Genomic DNA, 27,054 nt, shown 5'->3' with positions numbered 1-27,054 from the left:
TGATATAAGCACAGCAGCCGACACAAAGTAAATACTCAATAAACATTTGTACAATTGAACTAATAAACCAAAGGTGGTTTATAGTATTTTTCTCTGTCAAGTAGTATATCACCTAAGAAGATAAAATGACTACAATGAAATTCAAAATTAAACCTTGCTTTAGGGATGACTATGTGGCTCAGTCAGTTAAGGGTCTGCCTTCAGCTCAGGTTGTGGTTCCAGAGTCCTGGGATCTAGCCCCACGTCTGGCTCCCTGCTTGGCAGGGAGTCTGCTTTTCCCTCTGCTCTTCTCCTGCTCATGCTCTCCCTAGTTCTATCCCTCTCTCACACTCTCTCTCAAGTAACAAGTAAAATCTTTAAAATTAAAAAAAAAAAAAAAAATAGGGGCAACTGGTTGCTGCAGTCATTAAGCTGCCTTTGGCTTGGGCTGTGATCCTGGGGTCCCGGGATCAAGCCCTGCATCAGGCTTTCTATTTGGCAGAGGCCTGCTTCTCCCTCTCCCATACCCCCTGCTTTTATTTCCCTTGCTGTCTGTCAAATAAATAAATAAAATCTTTAAAAAATAAAATAAAATAGGGACGTCTGGGTGGCTCAGTTAAGTGTCTGCCTTCAGCTCAAGTTATGATCCCAGGGTTCTGGGACTGAGCCCCGCTGAGCAGGGAGCCCGTTTCTCTCTCTCCCATTACCCCTGCTTATATTGCCTCTCTTGCTGTCTCTCCCTCTTTGTCAAATAAATAAATAAATAAATCTTTTTTAAAAAATAAAATAAAAAATAAATCTCTGCTTTAAAGAAAATCAATAGATATAAAAATACTGAACTACTTAATCAAAACTTCCCATATGTGAATACAGTGGGAAAAAAAACCTCAGCATTTAAAAAGAAAGTATGTTGGCCACGTGATGACACATTTGTTCTATATTTCTAAATACTATTTAATACTTTACAATCAGTTCCATCTTAAAGTTTATTCTAACACCTCATAACTACAGGGGGGGAAAAGGACTGTTAAAAACTATCTCAGTCAGGCACTGGGTGGCTCAGTGGTTTAAAGCTTCTGCCTTTGGCTCAGGTCATGATCCCGGGGTCCTGGGATCAACCCCCACATCCGGCTCTCTGCTCCACGGGGAGTCTGTTTCCTCCTCTCTCTGCCTGCCTCTCCGCCTACCTGTAATCTCTGTCTCTCAAATAAATAAATAAAATCTTTAAAAAAAATTATTTCCATTTAAAAAAAAAATCTCATTTAGTCTAAATTAGTAACCCTTGGTAAAGTAGGACATGTTGCTTGAATACAAAATGAAGTAGCTCTTAATATATTCTGTTTTATCTACAAGTTGGTTTTGAAAAAAGAGATAATAAGATCACAGTACATATAGAAGATGAACAGATGATGATACGATTGAAATATGGATAAATTATCAGTACAAGGCTCTATTAGAGAAAAAAGTGATAACTTTCAGAGGGAGGGTAGCAGTGTGGGAGACAGAAAATAATATATTCGGGACACCTAGGTGGCTCAGTTGATTAAGCATCTGCCTTCAGATCAGGTCATGATCCCGGGGTCCTGGGATCGAATCCCGAATTGGGTTCCTTGTTCAGCAGGGAGCCTGCTTCTCCCTCTGCCTGCTGCTCCCCCTGCTTGTGCTCTCTCTCTGACAAATAAATAAGATCTTAAAGAAAAAAGAAAACAATACATTCATTTTTCCTCTATTAGCTGTTATTTAATCCAGTTGTTTCCAATGACTGACTCCACACGTATTTGATATGAACCACTAACGTGTGTGTGTGTATTGGGTTTACAAAGTACATAAGGTGCTACAGTATGAAACACGTGAAAAACATTAGATAAATTATAAACCAAAAGTTCCACAGCTAGTAATGGACCTGTGGAAGATGGTGTGAAGCCAGGTGGCCTAACTAACTACGTAAACAATGTGAGCAAAAATATTGAGGATATTGGTTTCAAGTCTGGGATCAGATTCTACTCTACTGACAAGCTAATAAGTTAGACTGTTAGTGTTTCATGGATACTAGTAGAAGATACAAAACTACTGGGATAAAGGTTTTTATTATTCTCAGCACAGCAAGCAACATAGTATTGGCTTGTTTGCACAAGTCTGGTTCTAAGTCCCACAGAAACAATGTGATATAAGCCAAGACTAATGCTACACACATAGTGGGTTTGGTTCACAACTATGGAACACTTGGAGAAGACACTACTTTTTACACAAAGCAACAAGCAAGGCTGCTCTTTGACACAGAGAAAGAACTACCTTATCTTTCAAGAATGCTCACTACAAACTCAATTCTGAGAAACATCATGGGTAAAAAGTCAGGGCCTTGCATTCTTCACAAATCTTGGCAAGATGTGTAAGAGAGCAAGAGACCCTGGGGAGCCAGGTTTTTCACTGATAGAAAGAGGGGGTAAAATATAGTATGGAAAACAGGAAAAGAATACTGCCACAAACTCATGGCCTTCAATATATGTAAATAACGTATAAAAATAAACACAGATGTAAAAGAATATGTGTGTGTGTGTGCACGCATGGGTTTGCACATGCACACACACTAGTGTCCAGATCTGGGACTTTCCACCAACGAGAACCTGTGCACCTTGGAGAAATAGCTTTGATGTTAGGCCTGAGGCAGAGAAAGCATAAGAATAACCTGGAAAATCCTGCATCCAAAGGTAAGGAAGTGATCAAAGAATGCCATGGAAAAGCCATAACCAAACAACACTGATTTAGCAATGGATTCTTAGATATGACACCAAAAACAGCAACAGAAGAAAAAACAGAGATTCGACTTCATCAAAACCAAAATTTTGAATACTGAAGGATATTATCAAAAGAGTAGAATATATGCAAGCGATATATCTGTTAAGGATTTAATATCCAGAATATATAAAGAACTCTTCTAAAATTCAACAATAAAAAGACAAATCACCTGATTTTTAAATGGGCCAAAAAAATGAGTAGATAATTCTTCAAAGAAGATATGCAAATAACCAATAAGCACATTAAATATTGCTCATCACTGGGGCACCTGTGGCTCAGTGGGTTAAAGCCTATGCCTTCGGCTCAGGTCATGATCCCAGGGTCCTGGGATCGAGCCCTGCTTCGGGCTCTCTGCTCAGCAGGGAGTCTACTTCCTCCTCTCTCTCTGCCTGCCTCTCTGCCTACTTGTGATCTCTCTCTCTCTGTCAGATAAATAAATAAAAATCTTAAAAAAAAAAATATATATATATATATATTGCTCATCACTAACCACTAGAGAAATGTAAATCAAAACTATATATAGAGATGCCACTTCACACTTAACAAGATGGCAATAACAAAAACAGGAAGGATACAATATAAGGTCATATGTCAATTATACATTAAAAAAAAAAAATCCACATAAAGACTCTGGAAACAATGAAAACAATAAAAAGGATAAGGATAACACATTGATTATACCTAAAAAGAAAAAAAAAGTCCACAGAAAGCCTTCAGAAAAGCTTCTAACATTACAAAATATACCCATATTAATATGATTTATCAAAGTACAGTAAATGAATTGAAACAAATGAACCACTGCTCCAGAGTCAAGTAGATAGCACAATGTGACTTATACCTATCACATGAGACAAACTAAGGGTGGAAAATATCACAGGAAATGCTGTAATTGTTCATATGTACAGGGCTCCACTGAAAATCTTCATAAAACCATTAAAAAGAAAATACACAGAGTATTTATTTAAATGAAAAGAGATACTGCACATACTGAATTTCAAAAGTAGCATTCGTTTTCATACACACATAACAGATTTAGCTAAAATTAGAGTCACATTCCTTTTTTTTTTTCTTTTTTAAGGTCTTAAAGGAATGTGAGTTTCAACAAGACTTCACAGAGCTGCAGTTCAGCACTGAGTTTCCAAGAAGCCTGAGTTTCTAGGGAAGACCCTTTCCCTCCATTATTCACCCAAGCATCATTCTAAATTCTCTACCTACCCTTCGGTCACCGTAGGTTTTAAAAAGGAAACACATAAAAGCTGTGCCACATCAGTCCTCCAGCTGCTCTCTGCTGCCTCTTACCTTTGCTCTATGAATTCTACACCAGCTGATGTCATTCTTCAAGTAAGAGTCATCCCCTTCTGTCTGTAAAACTTTCTGCCAGGCACAAGCCGCCAAAGCCAAATTCAAAGATCACTTTTACACCAATGATTCCTCCAAATTCATTTCCAAAACTGACCTCCTCTATGCAATTTTATTCCCACTCTCTCCACCAGACTGCAACAACTCAGATGTCCTCTAGCACCTGTGCTTCAGCCAAAATGGCCTCATCACATACATATTCAGTACTTGCTTATTATGGCCCAGCCACCAATCTTCCTCTAGTTCTAGCCATCTCTTCTGACAGAAATGCTAACTAGCCTTCAGAGTTCAACTCAAATGATCCCTCCTCCTTGGTCTTTCCTTATCACCTTACTTACCATCATTCTTCGGAATTCCTTCAGTGTCAGAACCTATCCCAGTAAGTATGACCCACCCCATTCTGCTTTGTATTACTTATTTCAGAGTATTTCTTCTTTCCCTTAACTGACAACAAAGAACGGAACCTCCTTCTAGAAGCTCTTACTCACTTTCATTCTCACAACACACTGTAGCAGTTTAAAAAATACACAGCAATCATTTCATTATACAGATAGTGCCTGTGAACATTTAGGCTGTAACTTGCTATAGCAATATTATATTTACAAAATAACTAATAACAAAATAACAAATATATAACAAATATAAAACATATTTATACACATATTTATACATGTTTATATAAATATGTAACAAATATATAACATACATAATAAAATAGCAAATGTATAACATATATCCATAAATAAATAACAAATATATAACAAAATAACGGAACCTGAAATGACTAATCTAGGTTTTAATTTTTAAAAGCACTTAACAGGGTGCCTGGGTGGCTCAGTGGGTTAAGCCGCTGCCTTCGGCTCGGGTCATGATCTCAGGGTCCTGGGATCGAGTCCCGCATCGGGCTCTCTGCTCAGCAGGGAGCCTGCTTCCTTTTCTCTCTCTCTCTGCCTGCCTCTCAGTGTACTTGTGATTTCTCTCTGTCAAATAAATAAATAAAATCTTTAAAAAAAAATAAAAATAAAAATAAATAAAAGCACTTAACAGAATGCTCCCACATATACATATACACACAATAATAAAAAGAATATAACAAGTAGTGGTAAGTATGTGAAGAAACTGGGAAGCCTGTACATTGGTGAGAATGCAAAATGGTACAGCCACTACGGATAACAATTTGGTGGTTCCTCAAAAAGGTAAACATAAAATTACCATACGACCCAGCAATTCTACTCCTAGATATGCACCCAAAAGAATCGAAAACAGGGACTCAAAATAGATAGTTACTTGTCAATGTTCCCAGCATCATTATTTATGATAACCAAAAGGTAGAAACAACCCAAATATTCGATAAGATAAATGGATAAACAAAAGTGGTAAATACACAAAATGGAATATTATATACCAATAAAAAAGAATGCCATTCTGTTACACCCGGTTAAAAACATCATGGTAAGTGAAAGAAGACAAACACAAATGGACAAGTATTGCATGATTCCACTTATATGAACACCAAGAACAAGGCAAATTTTTAAAGACAAAAAGTAGAATGGCGGTTGCCCTGGGCTGAGAGTAAGGAAACATAAGGAATTATTGCTTAACAGGTATAGTTTCTGTTTGGGATGATGAAAAAAAGTTTGAAAATGGTTTTTTTCTGTAACCATCTTACCTGACATTGTGAATGTAATTAGCACTAATGAATTGTGCACTTAAAAATGGTTAAAATGGCATATTTTCTATTATACATATGCCTTTACAACTATTTTTTGAAAAAACACAGAAGCTAACCTCAAGGGATTCTCACTGACCAAATTTCAGCACCATAATGACAGCAACAGTTTATAACACATTGAAAATAGAAATTCATACTGATATAAACAAAGTTTGGTTTTTTCTTAAAAAAATAAGAGTGAAGAGGGTGAAGAGAAAGATATTTCTCACAACAGATAACCGGTAACAGTATGCATAGTAAGTACAGAAAGAAGAAGAGTATAATTACAAAATCACCATTACAAACAATTATATTGATAATTCGGGCAAGAAACACCAATGAATGCTAGAACTAGTGGATGGAAATGGGATAAAGAATGGCATACTCGCATAGTTTGAAAGTAACTCCCAACAAAACACTGATGTCAGGTGAAGAGGCCTACTTCATGGTGAAGAAATTTTGCAGACCCCATCTTAATCAAGGCATAAAAGTCAACAACACCAATAAGGGAACAAATCAACACATGCAACCTAACAGGATGCAATAAAAAGAATCCAGCATCACTTCAGGAATTGTCCTGGCAGGGGCGCCTGGGTGGCTCAGAGGGTTGGGCCTCTGCCTTCGGCTCAGGTCATGATCTCAGGGTCTTGGGATCGAGCCCCACATGGGGGGGGAGGGGCTCAGCAGGGAGCCTGCTTCCTCCTCTCTCTCTGCCTGCCTCTCTGCCTACTTGTGATCTCTATCAAATAAAAAAATAAAATCTTAAAAAAAAAATTGTCCTGGCAAAAATGCGTAACTGAACTCTAATCACAAACATTAGACAAACCTAAATTGAGACACAGTCTACAAAATGTCTGCCCATCTTACCAAAAACAGTGAGCCACAGAAATCAAGGAACAGACTAAAGAACTATTCCCAGATTAAAGAAGTCTACAAAAATATGACCTATGAACTCAGATTAGATCTTTTTGCTATAAAACCACATTATCGGGGCATTGTGGGAAACATTACTGGGGTGTTTGGTTTTTTAAATTATTCTCACAACTTTTGTATAAACTTAAAAACTGTATCAAATGTTTTAAATAGTCTAATAATTTCCACAATGATATTCTAATAATTATCGTGTACACCTCAATAAAAATAAAAACACTACTTGGTATGGTCCTAAATACTCAGAACCTTATTTTCTCACCAATATACACAAGTACTCTCTGCAAGGTTTACAATGCAGCAGTATTTTTTTCCCCTAAAACAAACAGCTGGGGGCACCTGGGCGGCTCAGTTGTTAAACATCTGCTTGAGCTCAGATCATGAACCCAGGGTCCTGGGATAGAGCCCCACTTTGGGCTCCCTGCTCAGCAGGAAGCCTGCTTCTCCCTCTCCCACTCCCCCTGCTTGTGTTCCCTCTCTTGCTGTCTCTCTCTGTCAAATAAATAAATAAAATCTTTAAAAAAAAAATGTTATTTTCTATTTACAAAGTCTTCAATGAGACCACCTAATAGGGAACAACCTACAGACAGCCAGAAAGATGCGAGCCTTGAAAGGCATTAGCTTCTTTGATAGTCTAATACCTGAAATGTCACTGAGGACACCCAGCATCAAGTGAAGGTGCAGAAGATGTGGAAGAACCCCTTCTATACTACAACCATTTCACTTTTGTTCATTTTTATGAGTTTTTATTTTTTATCTGTTTACTATCTATAATTCATACTAAAATGTAGGCTAATGAGAGCAGAACTTTTATCCCCAGAGGCTAGAAGAATAGCTAACATATACCAGTCACCCAATAAATACTTACCAAATGAATGAATATACCATACAGAATGAAGTCTATACCAAAAAATTTCAAACAACAGAGTAGGAGTACAGGCAACACTCTCTGATCACAGAATAACTAGCATATGCTATGTTGGAATCAGTATAAAATTGCTGTCTATCAGGGGTGCCTGGGTGGTTCAGTTGGTTGAGTGTCTGACTCTTGACCTCAGGGTTATAAGTTCGAATCTCATGGTGGGCTCCACACTGGTCATGGAGCTACTTTAAAAAAGATTAAAAAAATAAAAAATTGTATCTATAAGAATCAATGGAATACAGTTATAACAATTCTTAAAAGAAATTTTAAAACTCTACTTATACTCATAAATAAGATGGAAAGCAAAATAAATATCAAAATTAAAATGTTAGATTTTTTTCAAATATTGAAACAGATGTTGCAAGCCTTTTAGAAGACAAACTGAAAAACATCAATTAAAAAGTAAAATATAGGGCGCCTGGGTGCTCAGTTGGTTGAGTAACTGCCTTTGGCTCAGGTCATGATCCGGGACTTCCAGGATCGAGTCCCAAAACAGGCTCCCAGCTCCTCGGGGAGTCTGCTTCTCCCCCTGACCTTCTCCTCTCTCATGCTCTCTCTCACTCAACCTCTCTCAAATAAATAAAATCTTTTTTAAAAAAATTAAAATTAAAAAAAAAAAAAGTAAAATATGTATGTCCTGTGACCCAGAAATTCCACTTCTGGCAATCTATCTCATAGAAACTAAAGTACTGTTTTATAATGAAATCATATACTCCGATTTATTACAACACTGTTTTGTACTAGAAACAGAGTGAATATTCATCAATAAGTGAACAGCTAAATTATTTGGTATACCCACATAATGCAACATAACTTAGCCATTAAAAGGATTCAAATAGGGGTGCCTGGGTGGCTCAGTGGGTTAAAGCCTCTGCCCTCAGCTCAGGTCATGATCCCAGGATCCTGGGATCAAGCCCCACATCAGGCACTCTGCTCTGAGGGGAGCCTGCTTCCTCCTCTCTCTCTCTCTGCCTGCCTCTCTGCCTACTTGTGATCTCTGTCTGTCAAATAAATAAATAAAAATCTTTATAAAAAAAAAAAAAAAGGATTCAAATAAAAGTTAAACCAAATAACCTGGAGAGATTTCCACAAGCACTGAATGAGAAAAGCAACTTACAGAAGAATATGTATAATGTGATCTCATTAACAACAAATACCCCAAATTAAATATAAATTAAAAAAATAACATCCAGCTGTTAACATGACTGCGGGAAACCGAGAGTCCCATATGTGATTTTATTTCATTTATGTAAAATTATACACACACACAGGAAAATAGTAAAATGCTTAAAAAAAAAACAGGAAGGGAGAATTAAAAATATTATTTTAAAAATCGAAATCAACTCAAATCAACCTGAAAACTGTTTCTTTGGAGTGAATATAAAGCACTGGTTAATCTAATCATGAGTTTTTCTTACAATTTCGCTTATCACATTTAGGTCTTTATTATACCAGATACTTTGATATACCAGGCTTTCAATTTCACTTTTTTCCCCCTCAAATGGATGGCCATTTCTCCCAGCACTATTAACTGAAAAAGTTCATTCTTTCCCCCATTTTATTTGTAGTGCCACTGCTGCTGTATCCCAAACTCCCAGGTATATTTAGGTTTGTTTCTAGACTCCCTATCCTGTTTCACTGTTCACATTGCTATAGCTGGTAATGTAAGTTTTGATAGTATATCGAGCCTTCATATCTTTTTCAATGCTACTTTTGACTTTTGGTCCTTTACTCTTTCATAGTAAATTTAGAAACAACTTACCAACTTCCATGGAGAAAAATCCTAGAATTTAGACTGGAACCGAACTGAATGAACATCTGAATTTTAGAACTGATATCTTCATGATACTGTCTTTTCCAGCCAAGAATGTCACATATGTGTTGCTCCTTTTACTTGGGTCTTTTCAAATGTCCCTTAGAAATTACTTGCAATTTCATCTACATAGGTCTCACACACTTTTGTTAGATTTAGTCCCATTACTCCTTACAGTTTTTATGTTACAGAAAATAATTTTAAATTACATTTTTAACTTATGCTTATAGCTGATTTCATTATACTAAACTTTGCTAATTTCCTAACAGTTATAATAGTCTATAGACTCTATTGGATCTTCTACATAATTTATCACCTGTAAATAGCTTTCTTTCATTCTAACCCTTACAACTTCATTTTTCTTGTCTTACTGTGGAGACTGAGACCTCCATTACCATGATGAATAGAAGCAGTGATAACAGGCATCTTTGCTTTGTTCTAATTTTAAAGCAAATGCTTCTAACTCTACCATTTAGTATAGTAAATCCCTATTTATAAGATAAAGGAAATTATCTTCTATTTCTAGCTGTCTAAAACTTAACTGTTCTGTTTAAGACAGAAATTAAATTTTATTCAAGTATTGTTCAGCATCTATTTTCTCCATTACTCCTTTTGGGAAAGGTAGTCCTCCATGAGTAGCAAGCTCTTAACAGTGTGTTCCTCAGCTGCAGTGCATCCCACTGTATATACAGCCACCATCTCTGCCCACGACATCACCCTATGGGACTTGGAGGCAGGGAACCAGCACTACCATGCTGATACCCCTGATGACTAAGGTGCTGTGTGTAATAAACTGCCTTGCTCTGACCCACTCAATCCTGTTGTCTACTTCTGACACCTAGAGAGTTGTAGCAGTTGACTACTTTCTCTTGTCTACAGAGAGAGTTATAAGAGATCTTTTTTTAAAGATTTATGTCTTTTTCGAGGTGGGGAGGGACAGAGGAAGAAGAAGAAAGAATCCCAAGCAGACTCCCCACCAAGCATAGAGCCCAATTCTCCATGAGGCTGGATCTCACAACCCTGAGATCATGACCTGAACCAAAATCAAGAGTCAGATCCTTAAGCAACTGAACCATCCAGGCACCCCCATAGAAGATCTTTAAAAAGCTCCTTTATAACTTCTATTACTTCCTTTGTGAAGTCATTAAAAAAAATCAAACAAGGGGCACCTAGGTGGCTCAGTCATGAAGCATCCGCCTTTGGTTCAGGTCTTGATTCCAGGGTTCTGGGATGGAGCCCCACAGCAGGCACCCTGCTCGTTGGGAGGCCTGCTTCTCCCTCTCCCACTCCCCCTGCTTGTGTTCCCTCTCTCACTGTGTCTCTCGCTGTCGAATAATAAATAAAATCTTTTTTTTTAAGATTGTATTTATTTATTTGACAGAGAGAGATCACAAGTAGGCAGAGAGGCAGGCGGGGCGGGGGGGGGGGAAGCAGCCTCCCTGCTGAGCAGAACCCGATGTGGGGCTAGATTCCAGGATGCTGGGATCATATCTGAGCCAAAGGCAAGGCTTTAACCCACTGAGCCACAGAGGCGCCCCAATAAATAAAATCTTTAAAAAAAAAATCAAACAAACTTGAAGGGTACCTGGGTGGCTCAAGTCATGATCCCAAGATTCTGGGATCAAGCCCCACGTCAGGCTCCTTGCTCAGTGAGGAGTCTGCTTCTCCCTCTCCCTCTGCCCCTCCCGCCTAGGGTGTACTCTAATAAATAAATAACCTAAAAAATAAAAATAAAACAAACTTGATTAAATCTGTCCATCTGTGTTTTTTTTCCTAACTATTCTATCAAATGCCTCTATAACTAACCAAGGCTAACAATGACTGAAATTCTTCCAAAATATATTAATAAGAGACACTCTCTAAGGACTCAAATATTCTGGAGGGGGGGAAAAAAGGCCTTAACATTCTAATTAAGCAGATACCTTATAATCCATATTACACATTAGGAATAATTTAATACCTAATTTGATGAGAATATACCAATAGTTCAAACATTTTTTTTATTATCAGTTTTCAAAATGCCAATACAGAATGCTATCAGTGCTATTATATTAGTCACAGGACTAATATGTTTGTTGCTCTCAGAATTATAAATCCTAATAAAAAATATTTTATCTATAAGCCTTGAGATTAGATTTCAACAGCAGACATCTCAGTGAATCAAGTATCAAAGTAGTTATGGTACTATGTTCATTTTACCTGTACTCAGGCTGTCGACTTGCAGAATGATCATCTCTTGTCCACCTATAGCCAGATTCATCCTGTAAAATAAAAAAAGTTATTTAAGTATCTGTTTACATTATTTTAGTCAAGCAGGATTTATCTAACAGTATTAAGACCAAAATAATATGAGGACAAAGACACCTTTTTAAATCTCTCTGAGTTTCAAAGGCATAAAAAGGGGGAAAAAAGATATAGCAAGTCATCCATTTCAACAAGTAATTTAGTAAACCAATAACCTGTGGTACCATTTAGCTCTATGAAAATGCTTATGGTATTTCTTTGGGGCCCTAACAGCCTTATTACCAAAGACACGCCAACATCACAACAGTTCAGGATGCTTATAAGATCAGAGGCTCAATTTAAATTTAATCAAGCATACATTTCTCAACCTTTCATTTTATTTTCTTTCTGTCAAGTTCTCTCACCAATTTTCAAATTCAAGTCCAATGAATTTCTTGTTCAAGTTTTTTTTCTCATCTTGATTCTTATCAAAATCCATGACTGGAAACAATATCATAAGAAGCTATCACCTGGGGCACCTGGGTTGCTCAGTCATTGGATGCCTGCCTTCGGCTCGGGTCATGATCCCAGGGTCCTGGGATCAAGCCCCACATCAGGCTCCCTGCTCAGCGGGAAGCGTGCTTCTCCCACTCCAGCTCCCCCTGCCTGTGTTCCCTCTCTCTCTGTCTCTCTCTCTTAAATAAATAAATCTTAAAAAATTAAAAAATAAAAATTTTTTAGAAAAAGAAGCTATCACCTACCGATAAACTATATTAGAGCAAGATGTGGCACGAAATTTAAAATTAATTTTAAAAAAGTGTATTTTGTCCTCTAAAACAGAAAAAATAAATTTAAAAAATTAGTAGTAGATCATGCCCAATTGCTTTAAAATTACATATAGAATATAAAGGTAATTATTTATAAATATTAATTCAGCTAAAATAAATACTGTTTTCATCTTCCTCTTTAGCATCATATATTCTTTTTTTTTAAGATTTTTTTTTAATTTATTTATTTGACAGACAGAGATCACAAGTAGGCATAGAGGCAGGCAGAGAGAGAGAGAGGAGGAAGCAGGCTCCCCGCTGAGCAGAGAGCCCGATGTGGGGCTTGATCCCAGGACCCTGGGATCATGACCTGAGCTGAAGGCAGAGGCTTTAACCCACTGAGCCACCCAGGCACCCCAGCATCATATATTCTAACACAAGAGTAATGTATTCATCATTTTCCTTCCCAACAGTAAATCTAAACAAACAAAAGAAAAAACTCAAAAGCTCTACAATATTAGATCAAATAAGTATTTACTTTATATAACTGAACTCAAGATAAATTAGTGTCACAAGAATCCTAAAGGTCTCCAAAAGACTTATTTTTGTTTAAATAGAATATAAAGGGAAAATGTTATATAAAGTATGATAAACGCAATTTGTAACAAAAAACTAATGTTGAGGCACTATTACGCTACAACATTTTAGAGAAGAAATCATATTCACGAGGATTCATACACGAACTGGTTCAATGAATCCCAAATCCCCTATCTATATCAAATGGCCACATTTGATTTTCCTAAGAGGGATACCAACTTTATGTGAAGGCCAAATTTTTTCTTCCTCAGACTACCTGGAATAATGGCTCCAAAGGCAAAATCCAGTAATTCTAGAATACAGATAATGTATAATATTTACTTTTCAACACCAAATCCCTCTTCCTAAAGGAAAGGTATGACATTTAAAAATTGAACAAAACAAAAATTCACTCTAGGAGAAGGAAGCTATACACCCCAAACTTTAAAATGACAAGAAAACACTGAATAGTCTCATTATTACTTTAGAATTGTTAAGGCTCACCATAATGCAGTAGTAAGAGAACTGGACTTCCATACATACCCAACCCTGGATAAATCACCTTACCTCCATTTCTTTGAGGGTCAAGAATGGAAAGTAATTCCAACAGCCAAAGAGAGGTGAAATTTTAACATAAACAATGTTTGAATATGTACTGTTAATTGCAAAATTATATAGTAGGGAAGGGGAAAGGAGAAAATGTAGGAAAACGGTCTATAAGAGTGATGTAAACACACAAGCTAAGTCAAAGGAACTGCATCAAGGAATAGTTGCAATCAAGTTCAAGATTACTGCAACATTAAATACATACTTCTAGATTATTAAAGATGATCAAGAGAAACAAAATACAATAGCAACATCAATGGTAATAATAGAAACTAACATTTAAAAAGTGCTTATTATATATAGGACAGGCAGTGTTTTGAGAGCTTTCTAATCTGAGTTACTAAGTAGACTTTAAGAAGTATAACAAAAATGACACAGAAGCTCAACTGTAACCCAACCTCACCCACAGCATCTCATCATGATGAAAATAATCAAAGTAATTATAAGTGGATACATCCAGTAAGAGATGGTAACCACCTGCTCATCACTCACTGAGTACCAAGGCAATGTAGATTATCTTTATCTGCTTCTGTAAATTCTTGCCAATCCAGAGGATAAAAATATAAGCTAGCTGGAATTAATGTCACTTAAGAGCTACCCAGAGTGGCTTACCTACTTTGTCCCAAGATTCTCCACTACCAGTTCCCATTTGACAGCTCTAGCAGGCAACTCAACAGAGCATCAAGCAGGAAGTGTTTTATTCAACTGCCCTCATGGCCAGTCACATAAATTTCAAAAATTACATAATTTTTAAACTTATAAAAAAATAACAATTAGTACACGGGGGAAATTTACATACTCCTCTGTGAGGTGGACCACTTCTTCGATCATGAGAAAAACTGCGGCCCTCGTCATATTCTTGGTAATCAACATGACTGTAATATCTACTGTAGTTTCCTTCACCAGGTCTGTCTAGCAGTGGTGGTTTCTTTGGCACAATATTAACTACTCTATGGTAGCCATCCTAAAACAGACAAAAAGAAATATATAAAAATCACTAATTTCTCTATTTGGTTTTGGAAAGGTTTTTTAAAAGTACAGGAGTTCTTATCCTTAATCAAACAGAGTAAATGTATAAACAAACAAAAATGCATTAATGAAATAACATGAATATAACTAATAGCAAGGTTTTCACATGGATTAAAGAAAATAAAATTGTTCAATGAAGAAAGCCAGGTGTTTAAAATAACAAGCAGCAATGCTAAAACCAATGCTAAAACCAATCATAAATAATAAAAGAAAAAGTACATTATTGTTTTAATAAAAAATAAACTACAGAAAGAATATTACAGTAGCTCTAATCCTAATTGCCTAAGAATTTTAGAAACAAAACCATTTAAGATAGCACACATCTTTAGTCTACTGTGTTTGAAGTATACGGTTTTGAAGAAATACAAAATCTTCACACATAAGGAACAGCAAACAGGGAGGTATACTGAGCAAGAACCATCAAGAGGAAACATTCTGCTATTTCTCCAGAAGAGAAGAGAGCCCTTGACTTCACAGCTCTGGAAGCAAAATAAAACCTGATATAAAATTTGAACTATTTTCAAAGTAGTATGTTATTAATGTTTTAGCAACTACATGGACGTTTGTGGGAGTTGGGAAATTGGAAGGAAGGAGAACAACACCTCTCTGGTTTAGCAGCTGCTGTGAAATAACTGAACAAAAAGATGGTTACCAACAGTAAAAACTAGAGAGCTACGTAACATGTATTTGTAAATAACCTGGGCTTGACTAGTCACGGTCTTTCTACCTATATCAGATGAAATATATGTGAAAGAAATTAGAAAACTATCAAAATGTAAGACACAACCAATTTAAATTAACTAATTTGACAAAATAAAGAAAGTCCAACATTCAGGGCATTACTATACCATCTTTATTCTCGGCTTCATTATCTGTACAACAGACTAATACTAATACCTACCTCAAGGAGTTGCTGTGAAGACTAAATGAAAAACAGATTGTAAAATATTTAGTACAATGTGTAAGCCATACTAAGTACTCAAAATGTTTGCTGTTTGGATTACCTTTTTCAAGTCTAGGTGAAACACAATTCCTCAATGCGTCTATTTCCTTAAATGACTTCTTAGCATTAATAACTACAACTATTCAAATATTAAATTACTGTGTCCTATTCAAATTTCCTAATAGGCAGGAAATTTGTTACTGTGCTGAGAAAAAATAAAATCAATGATTATATCTGTTTGAGAGCTAAAAGGATACTAATTTTTTCTTATGGGAACAAAAAGTAGTTTCCTTCTTTAGTATGTGAGATATTAAATTGTAACACATATTTTATATGTTCACATAAAATATAACAGAAAAATGAACCCATTGACTCTGTTTTGCAAAAACTGTCTTTCAAGAGATTTCAATTAAATCTAAGCAAATATTGAGCTTCTAAAAAAATTCAACATTAAGCCAAAATTAGCAACTTTGTAATTTATATAATTTTCTAAATCAAAATCTGTTGTTTATAAAATTAGAATCACTGATTACTCCATTTCCAAGAAACCATAAAATTCCGTTCTTTAATATCCTTGATTGTTTGTATATATTTATTTGGAGGGATAGTGGGTAAGTGTGCATACCTAAACATTTCTATGAATAGAGAGATTACAAAGCAACATTTTCCTTTGTTCAAAGTGGTTTTAGGACTGTAAAATGCATACGGTAAAACTTTCAAAGAATAATATTCAAATCACATTTAGTCATAGATTAAATAAACTGTTTTTTTTTCAAATAATAATAAATGAAAACAATCATTCCAGAGTTGTTAATCAGCCAACAGAAAAAAAACCCTCTTGATTACAGTTCTGTATCTAGCAATGAAGATCAAACTGACATTTCCTTTGTTTTGAGAATGTTCAAATATAAGCACCTATACCATCTCACCTCTCTAGGCATCTATTCTTAAAACTCCCTAGTTACATGAAAAGATTTAAGGAAATGAAGATGACTACAGGAGTCTGTGATAAAGCAAGATGATATTATTAGAAAGTTTCTATATTATCCAGGTATTATATTCAAGGATTTTTCTTTCCAATAAAATCCATGATGGGAGGCAAAGATTTCAGAATTTTTTTCTAAAGTTTTATTTATAAAGAAAGTTCAAACAGTATTTTATATTACCAGCAATGCCAGACCCAATTGGAAACATTCATTCAGTGTTTGAATGAATTCTCATACAAATTTATATTAAGCTATAAACATGTAATTTTCCTTTTAAATGCTAACAGAAGGACACAAGGCTTCAGGTACTGATATGTTCATAGCCTTCATTTTAGAAATACCTTGGAAAGCAATGGCACTATTATATGCAAACCAGAAATAAAAATTATGACTTCTGAAGAATATCTTAAAAGATTTTTAAAGATAACAGGATCATTTTCAATTAATTTAAAAATGAACTCCATGGAATCAAAACATTTCTATTATTTATTATTTCTATTATTTCAAATCTTGAGTTTGGACATAAAATTTGAATTCACCTCAATGAAATCAATTTTCATTGCTTCCATTCATTACGAAAAATATGTATGGTATCCCTTTAAGATCAGACTATATCAACTTAATACTATTACATATTTATTATACCATTTATCAATTTTCCATGGCTATTACTAGAATTTCCAAAAATATGCATCAAATCTATCAGATCTGCTCCTCCAAAATTAGTATTAATGTTGTGATGGGTCAGACCAAAATAAAAAAGTAATATGTAACTCATTTTAAAAAAAAATTTTGGGCCTATTTTACTTAATCATTGATCTATTCTGGCAGAATATAGGAAGCAAAAACTTGCATATAGATTTAAATACTTTTTTGAGTATAGGTCAGTGAAATTTACACTTTCTCATAGGTCACTATCTCGGGGTGAAACAATTCCTACCATTAGGCTCTCTGGGTTTCTGAAATAGGGAGTGCTCACAGTTTGCTTGTGCTAATGGGTATCTGATCAGGTTAAGATACATATCAAATTAGTTTTGCAATTTTTAGATCTGAAATGGTGAACATGTTTTGTTACAAAAAGCAATTATTTCTTAATTTGCTATAAATTCTAATGAGAAATACTTTCAGTAAATGAATAATAGCACCAAGTTTTGTTTCATTCAATATTTAAATGCCAAATTTTCCACACTAATATTTAATCTCTTTACTAACTGGGGACAAATTATGAGGATTAGCACATTTCTTTAAAAGCATTTCTTTACCAATGTCATTAAAATATACTCGGCACAAACTCTAACACAAAAACATTTTATTTAAAGGAAAAATTTAAACATTTAAACACCTCCTTTCAAGCATCCTTATCATTTAGAGACACATACTAAAATAGTTATTTGTACTTGAAATAGAGTATCTTGGATTTACTTCAAAATAATCTGGGAGAGGGGCGCCTGGGTGGCTCAGTGGGTTAAAGCCTCTGCCTTCAGCTCAGGTCATGATCCCAGGATCCTGCGATCAAGCCCTGCATTGGGCTCTCTGCTCAGTGGGGAATCTGCTTCCTTCTCTCTCTCTCTGCCTGCCTCTCTGCTTATTTGTGATCTCTGTCAAATAAATAAATAAAATCTTAAAATAATAATAATAATAATCTGGGAGAAAAGAAACTGGGGTAGTCATAAACAAAACAAGATGGACCATGAGTTGATAATTGCCATTTGGATGATTCGCCCATGGTGAGTTCATTTTGTTATGTTTTTTCTACTTTTATATCTTTAATTTTTGTCTTTATAATCAGTCAGAAACTACTAAAACACACTAACCTACCAGCAAAGTAACTAAGTATGATAGCAAATGTAAAGAGTTAATCCCATTCCTCCCTGAAACAATCAACTCAGTATGAATGCAAGCTTCATTGGCACAGAAACCTTGGTCTTAACTCACTGCTCTATTCCCAGCACCTGGAACAGCACTTGGCACATAGTAGGCACTACATACGTAACATATTCTGCTTCACTACATCAATTTTATGCTACTTTTAGCATCACATGCTTTTTGTTAGAAATGTACCACACAGGGCGCCTGGGTGGCTCAGTGGGTTAAGCCGCTGCCTTCAGCTCAGGTCATGATCTCAGGGTCCTGGGATCGAGTCCCGCATCGGGCTCTCTGCTCAGCGGAGAGCCTGCTTCCCTCTCTCTCTGGCTGCCTCTCCGTCTACTTGTGATTTCTCTCTGTCAAATTAATAAATAAAATCTTTAAAAAAAAAAAAAAAAAAAAAAGAAATGTACCACACAAACCACACATAACTAAAAAATTTTACTACACAGGCTGGTGGACTTTTGCTTTCAAAAGTCTGAGGTTCTTTTCTTCTGCTACCTCATATTTTGTGACATGCATTTCTACAACAGCACTTACTCATTTAATTCACTCACTGAATTTTCAAAGAAATACTGGTGTTTTTGCATTTCAATGGCTCTGGGAAATAATGAGTCAAATATCTGAAATTGAAACGGCACCAGAAAATCAGGACATATTGTTACAGAATATAGCCAAGAACTCATCGTTCCTCTCTGGAAGTAACGATAAGAAGGAAGTTAAATACTTGCAATTCTGTCAACCAAGAACGTAAAACACCTCCTAGGGAAGCTCTACACAAAGGAACATTACTAAATCAAAACTTGGCAGATGAACACTTAAGACTTTGTATTACATGTGTGTAATTTTTGCATTTAGAAAAAGATGTAAAAAAAAAAAACACGGCACTTTTATGGTATGTATACCTAGAGTTAGTGAAAAGCAGACCTGTCCAGTTTACTTTGAAATACATCCAAAAACTAGATGGATTAAGTAGATGGATGAAGGACAGATAAGTGGATAAATACATGATAAAGAAAGTTTTCATAAAATGTTAATAGTTGAATATAAGTAGTGAGTAAATGGGAGCAATAAGAAAAAAAAAAGAAATGCAGTAAAATTGCTTTTCTGTTAGAGAACAGAACCCAAATATACAAAATAGAGCATTACCTTCCTCTGTCACAGGCACTAATGATAGTGAGTGCTTACTTTTTCAAGGATTAACTAATTTTATATTTAGAAAAAAAATAATCTGCCTTTTTAAAACTAAGTTTTTAGTGAAGTATGACATACATACAAAAAGTCTAAAAATCATAAATGACTCCTGGATCAATTTTTACAAGATAATTACACTTTATAACTACCACCAGATCAAAAAACTGAACATCCCTAGTATGGCAAAAGCCTTCCTGTGCTCTCTCCCAGTCAATACTCACCTCTCCTAAAAGTAACTGCTTTCCTGATAAGTTTTGCTTATTCTGAAACTTTATTTAAATATGCAGGAAATATAGGATATACTCTTGTATTTGGCTTCTTTTTTTTTAGTATGATGTCTGTGAGATTCATACATGTTGCTGCTTTTGCAATGGTCCATCAGGTCCATTCATTCTAACTGCTGTGTAAATTGCACAATTAATTTATCTACTCTACTGTTACACATTTGGATTGTTGCCAGCTTGGAGCTGTTATGAATAATGCTGCTTATGAGAATCTTGTACAAGTCAATATGATATACCAATATGGTTTTTAAAATAACATTAGATGATCTCTGTTTTGTTATTAAATGTTTTTAAATATTAAAGAAATTATACTTTTATTAGCTCCAAATTCAGGAACTTTACTAATTTATATTTATATATATACTAATATGTATACTAACTTTACTAATTCATATTTCTAATTCTAGTGTCATTTAACAATTTTCTAGCCCAAGGATTCAGCAGGTCCTTGAAATCAGATGTAAATAAAAAATTACTTTTTTCACCCAAATACAGCAACAAACAACAGAATAACAACAGAAGTATCTGTGGCTTCGTCACTAACAGAAATCATAGATATTTTCATATCATGTTATAGCTGTTGCATTATCTCAAAATACCATTTTCTCTCATAACTGAAAATACAGTAATGAAACTCCCACCATTAGCTCTTAGTACTTTAATGACCTACTAAAGAAGTACATATTACTGTATTACAAAATTGTTTTAGAATAGTTCGATAATTCAAATATAAGTGGTCTTCTTTAATTTTGTGTATTTTGTAGTTTTAAAACCCCTACTCTAAAAGGGATCCATAGGCTTCACCAGACTGTTAAAAGGATCCATGGCACCAAAAAGTTTAAGAAACTTTGCTTTACTTTACTAAAATGAAAATGGAGGTGTAACATAGAAGGTAAAGAGATAACTTCCAAGAGCCATCAAAGGCACATAATTGAGGGGAGGGGAAGGCTTTAATTTTCTAACCAAAAAAAAGGCCACGTTCACCATAAAAGCAAGTCTTGGGGAAAGGGATGTGGGAATTGAGAAGGATTTATCAACTAAAAAAGGCTTATTGGGAGGAGGAAGGGACCAATCACTAGAATTAAAATTGTTTCTTCAAAAGGAGAGCAATAAAGTTGCACAAGGTCTGGACAGATTCTGTGCTCTCAGGAGAAAGGCAATCTAGGTACCTCCCCAAATAGGAGGAACTAAGTAGCCAGAGAATTTAGAAAGTCAGATTCACCTTTGGGAACTTAAGAGTTGGTTGAGTACTTCCACTGTGATTTTAAATGCACTTGTTGTATAAAATATTCCTATCTTCTTCCTGCTGATGAAATTACTTTATAAAGGAGCCTCTATTTCACATTTACACCCACATAAATTATTTAAAAATGAAAATGTGTGGGTTTAGATTTTACTACAATAGCCTCATCCACTGATAACTTCCATCACCTGTCATTTTACCTCAACTCCTGTCACCATCAGCAACTTCAGTGTTCATCTGCATTTCTTAACTGCATAAGTAACCTGTTAACTTTTATACAACACTGATGTTTTGATCCTAGCTGCAAATATTAGGACTTAATTTTCTGGATGGGGCCCAGACACTGATATTTAAGAACTCTCTGTGTGACTTCAAAGTCCAGCGAGGACTGAGAGTCTCTAATCTAAATCACTGAGCAAATCAAGCTACCAAGTTTTCCTGAGAGTCTCTACTCTAAATCACTGAGCAAATCGAGCTACCAAGTTTTCCTGATCTCCTAACCTTCACCCACCCTCTATTCCTACCACCATCTGCTGGACTTTAAATCACCCAGAACTGTACTCTCTTGGAAACTCTACACTTCAAAATACCAATTGCCTATCTTTCTACCACACACTGGTCTTCAGCTTCACTGAGCCTTTACTGTCCCTCAACCCCTCACTTCTTTCAATCCACTGTCCCTCTTACAGCTTTATCTCCTTCCTGAATCACCCCATAACACATAATATATTACCTCAGTAACTCTCTGAGTCAGAACTTTCAATATCTTTATCTTCCTGAGTCCACCACTCATCATGCCATCTTAAACCAATACAACAACTTGCCTCCTCCACTCCAAAATTGGGCTACTTAGGTAATAAAGCACACATTCCTACAGACTGGTACCCCTATAATATTACAGCGCAAAGCTCACTGCCCCTCAGCCACAGTCTTTTAAAACATCTCTGGTGAGAAGATACCAACAATAGCTACTCACAATTCAAGGCTGGCCTCAAATCACCCTCTACCTCCTGCACTTTCAGATGATCTTGCTACCCCTTCAGAGAAAACAAAGGCTTTTAGTATGAACTTTCTCAAATCCATTCTCACACAATGACCTAGAGATCTGAAGGGTCCTTCTTTTGTCCTTAGGCCACTGATAAGCCAATCATCCCCATCTTAAAACTCATTCCTCCCCAGCTTGTTTAAACCACTTCCCCCCCGCCCATAGAAATAGCTGACAGCCTCCTGACAGGTCCCTCTGCCTCCAGTCTTAACTCTCTGAATCACCTTCCACTGCACTGTGTTCTAGAATACAAGCCAGCGTGCATAAATAACGCAGAATGGTGTAATAAGTGGTGTAATATATAACTTTTCCCATGATTTGATCATGAATACTTCCCACTGTTGTCTGAAATTCTATTTCTGTATATAAATCCCTGCTTACATTTTATGGCTTCTATAACATTCTACTGAGTTCTATAAATGTTGTACCATTCAACACTCAGAATTGTTTTGAAGATTAAGAGATTTATATGTAAAACCCCTCACTTACAGTAAGCAGGAACTAGTTAAACATGTAATTACAGTTAAGTTACCACTTAAAAGTCACCCCCTGTCTAAATGTTTCTTATTTTATAATTCGGAATCATGTGTTACATTAAGGGGGAAAAAAACCTAATTAGAAAAAAAAAAAAAGGCAATTCCCCAAAATTGAAAACAAACTAAAACAAATCCAACTATATATTCCAGTTGGTGGCGTAACCACACAGAAAATTTTAAGTATTCTTGAATACAAATTCCTAATAGGATATATCCTTAGAAAGGTAGGGGTCCCAAGAATTTTTTTTTCTAAAATCATCCCTTTTACTACCTTTTCATTACTCCCATATTATGTTTATCTATATCACTTTGTTTTGTTTTCCTAGATAAACTATAATTTTATCAAACAGGAAAGAATTTAACTCAAAGTTTAATTAGAAACCACAGACGATAATAAATACACAATCTATAAATAAACTTGGAAAGAAATGACATATAGTAACAAGTCTACTCGTTCTGAAATATGGTAGGCCTCTTTCTTTCCTCCATCTTTTATCTTTTTTTTGGGGGGGGTCATCAAATGATCCTTTGTTGAAGTGTTTTCCTTTGTAGTTCTTAACTAGCTGGGCATTCCACTGCACCACTATTGATGTCATCTATGATGTCATGACGATGGTGGCCATCAACACTGCAGCCCGCAGATTGGGCCATCTCCAGGATCTCCTTAATGGTTCTAGAGAATTATCTGGCTAAAGATCAGTGGCATATTGGGGTGCCTGGGCGGCTCAGTGGGTTGAGCCTCTGCCTTCGGTTCGGGTCATAATCCTAGGGTCCTGGAATCGAGCCCCACATCAGGCTCTCTGCTTAGCAGGGAGCCTGCTTCCTCCTCTCTCTCTGCCTGCCTCTCTGCCTACTTGTGATCTCAGTCTGTCAAATAAATAAATAAATAATCTTAAAAAAAAAAAAAAAGATCAGTGACATATCTATCAGGCAATGTTGACAATCTTATCAAAAGTGATATTTCCACTGTACTTAATGTTTTTCTTCAGTATCTTGGTGGTTCCTTGAGGGCTTTGACCATCAGGGCAGAGGCAGTCTGCCTGCAGTCCCACTTCAGTCTGGGCCTGTCTGTTCTGAATGGTCAGTTTCACTGTAATCCTCAGACCCTTCCAATTATCAGTTGCCTTGGCGAGGTCATCACCAACTTCTGCTGGAGAAAGACTCAAGAGGCCGATCTTGGGGGGCAGGACAGACATAGCACCAACTTCCCCATCAGTGCACCCCAGGTACATGACTTTGATCTAACTGGGGTTGGGATCTTGAACTTAGGAAGCATGGCGGAGGTAGCTGGTGTCAGGATGAACCCGAATTCGAGACTACTAAAGACAGCTGCACCCCTGCCTCCTCTGAGCCAAAAACCAAAAAGTCCATCTTTTATCATTTTAGATCAACCCAGCCTAAGCTGTAACCCGGGCCAAATGACAATGCTAAAAGTGGTATCACCCATCTGTAGGACTTACTCAGAATATATAAGTGAAGAAAAAAAAACAAAAACAAAAAACTAGCATATAAACAAGTATTTGTACCCTTTGATGGCATATGATGAATCCATATAGCCACATAGTATCAACACAACCCAAACCCCTGGTGCTTAGAATGGGCCTGTGTAAAGTTTAAGATTGACAGTTTCTTGACCCTTCCCAAACTTTCCCTTAGATCTCTGCAGAGGATTCTGCAGAGAGAGTATATATATTCACTCAATAAACACTGAACTCCTACTATGTGCCACATACGAGATGGTGCTGGGAATACAGTAACAAGCACAATAGCAAGCTCCTTGAGAAAAGGCCTAATTAAAAATTTCCAATTCCAAAAGCAACAGAGACAATTAGTAGGACAGTATACTAAGCTACCTACCTGCCCCTGATCTGCCTCTACTTCATAATTTCACATATCCAATTTGCAAACATTTTTAGAAATACAGAAGAATAGGTGACAGCCAATAGTAGGAGCAGGTGCTCAAATACTCCTTCATTACCTGAGAGTCCATCTTTATATAACCTCAAATTTTCTTCACAAATTCAATTCAATATAAAAACCCTCCATTTTAGAAATTTAAATAAGAAATATGAAATAAAGATTATCTACATAAATAAAATGCTGCATTTTCAAACTTTTAACTTTTAAAATATAAGCTTAATCTATATTTCAAACCCTGACTGGTCAATTTTTATCTATTAAAGATTTTACTATACCTAGCTTCAGTATAACAAATTCACTTAGACACCAGGTTTTGAATTATTCTACATCAGTAGTAACTTACACTGGGATGACTTCGCGGAGGTACTCGTTCTCTTGGAAGTCTTTCATAATCATATCGTCCCTCAGACCACATTTCATCTCTTCTGTAAGCCACTAAACAAAAAGAAACAAAGATTTACGGGTGTTGTTATTAGAGAGCAAGAGAGATTTTTTAAAAAGTAAATATTTACATGCCAATGATTATTTTCCAGAGAGACTTAAATAAAATGTAAGTGACCAAAAGGAAGAAAGAATGAGTAAGGCAATTATTTTTCCAAACAATTCGGAAATGTCCTTTTTAAAAAAATGTAATAGAAAGCCCCATGTTCCAAAGGGTTCCATAGTTTCAAAGGCTATTTAAAGCTTCAAAGAGCTTGTTTCCAACAACTGTGGTAAAAAGATCCATAAGAGGGGTGCCTGGGTGGCTCAGTGGGTTAAAGCCCCTGCCTTCGGCTCAGGTAGTGATCTCAGGGTTCTGGGATAGAGCCCCGCATCAGGCTCTCTGCTCAGCAGGGAGCCTGCTTCCTCCCCGCTCCCTGCCTGCCTGTCTGCCTACTGTAATCTCTGTCTCTGGGTCAAATAAATAAATAAAATGTTTTTTAAAAATCCATAAGACCACAAATATTTTTTCATTCTTATAGTAAAAATTAGAGAAGATGCATCTACATGAATAATTTACAATGCTCAGCAATGCTGGTATTTCCTGGTGGATGGTTTCTGTAACACTAGTGTCTAGTTTTGTTGCATTCCTAAAGCTTTATCTCTTCTATGTGTTCAATGAAATGGTTTAATCAAAAAGTGTTAAACAATCCCATAAAAGCACACTCAACAAACCCTGAAATGAATCACACTCAGTATTTGCTTTTAATGCTATAAATTTATTTCAATGCAAAGACTTTCTCATAATATTTGAAATTAAAATAAAAGTTCTGACAGCATTTTTCTTGTTTGGGATACAGACAGAGGCTTCCTACTTTGAGAGCTGACGTGTTCTGAATGGAGGGCTGAGTGCATTATGGAGTCCAGACGGAAACAACATGTGAACAGGCAAAAAACAAGATAAGCATGACAAACAAGAGATGATGAGCAGAGGGTGCAGGAAATAGCCTTAAGGTCATCTATATGAAATGGCAACACAGTAGATCAGGGGTTGGCGAACTTTTTTATAAAGGACCAGACTAATATTTTCAGCCTTGCAGGTCACAGGTCTCTGTCAAAACTACTTTATTCTAGTGTTATAATGTGAAAGCAGCCATAAACAATACCTATAAATGTAGGGGTGTGGCCATGTTCCAAAAACACTGTATTTACAAAAATAGGCAGGCAGTCCACAGGCAGCAGCTCAACAACCACCAGAGTAGATGAGAAATGGTTAAGAGAACAGAACCACAAGAAAGTGAACCAGGTTCTGATGCAAGAACTATGAACCATAAGTGATACAGAGAAGGATAATCACAAGTGAGAAGTGAAAAATGGGACCCGTACTAAGTCAGGACCTTTATAGTACATAGAAAATAGGGCAACAAGTCCAAACACATAGTCCCAAATTTGTGGAGAAGGAAAACTTCTCAGAGAAGATACATATCAAAAGATTTTCAGTGGCTCTTTATGATATAATAATACTAACAGGGTAAGGGGAGTGTTGATGGCGAAGATGACATCCCACTTTGGCAGGACAGAATTCTAACGGTTTAGGCCAGAAAAAAACAAAGGCTGGATGATGAGGGCAATATTTTTTGACACTATCCACAGTACAATCTTAACTTTCTCTGTAAAAACAAACCTACAATATTTTCTAATACAAATAGTGCAATAAAATGAACCAACTCAAAGATGCCTAGAAAAATCTTAATTTAAGTTACAAATTAGCTTTTAACATTATACATAAATCAACCGCAAATCCAAGTCCATAATCAGACATCATCAAGAATGTTATTTCAGGGGCGCCTGGGTGGCTCACTTGGTTAAGCACCTGCCTTCAGCTCAGGTCCTAATTTCAGAGTCC

The 27,054-nt window shown here is 36.0% G+C and overlaps 1 protein-coding gene and 1 pseudogene across 7 annotated transcripts in view; both read right to left on the bottom strand.

Moving 5' to 3' along the window:
• The window catches only part of PPHLN1 (periphilin 1), a 156,121-nt gene that overhangs the window by 120,247 nt on the left and 8,820 nt on the right, over positions 1 to 27,054 (bottom strand). For 5 of the 7 annotated variants that reach the window (XM_059402918.1, XM_059402913.1, XM_059402917.1 and 2 more), the window contains 3 exons: positions 25,072 to 25,163; positions 14,482 to 14,646; positions 11,710 to 11,771 (listed from right to left, as the gene is read on the bottom strand). In XM_059402918.1, coding sequence (XP_059258901.1) covers positions 11,710 to 11,771; positions 14,482 to 14,646; positions 25,072 to 25,143 — 299 coding nt within the window. In that variant the 5' untranslated portion in view covers positions 25,144 to 25,163. The remainder of the gene's footprint in view (positions 1 to 11,709; positions 11,772 to 14,481; positions 14,647 to 25,071; positions 25,164 to 27,054) is intronic. The other 2 variants (XM_059402919.1, XM_059402920.1) reach the window with 1 other exon arrangement.
• LOC132020136 (large ribosomal subunit protein uL11-like) lies at positions 23,364 to 24,798 on the bottom strand (annotated as a pseudogene).

This window comes from Mustela nigripes, chromosome 6 (genome assembly GCF_022355385.1).
Source record: "Mustela nigripes isolate SB6536 chromosome 6, MUSNIG.SB6536, whole genome shotgun sequence".
Lineage (NCBI taxonomy): Eukaryota > Metazoa > Chordata > Mammalia > Carnivora > Mustelidae > Mustela > Mustela nigripes.
Note: the sequence above shows the minus strand (reverse complement) of the source record. Positions and strands in the feature narration are given on the sequence as shown.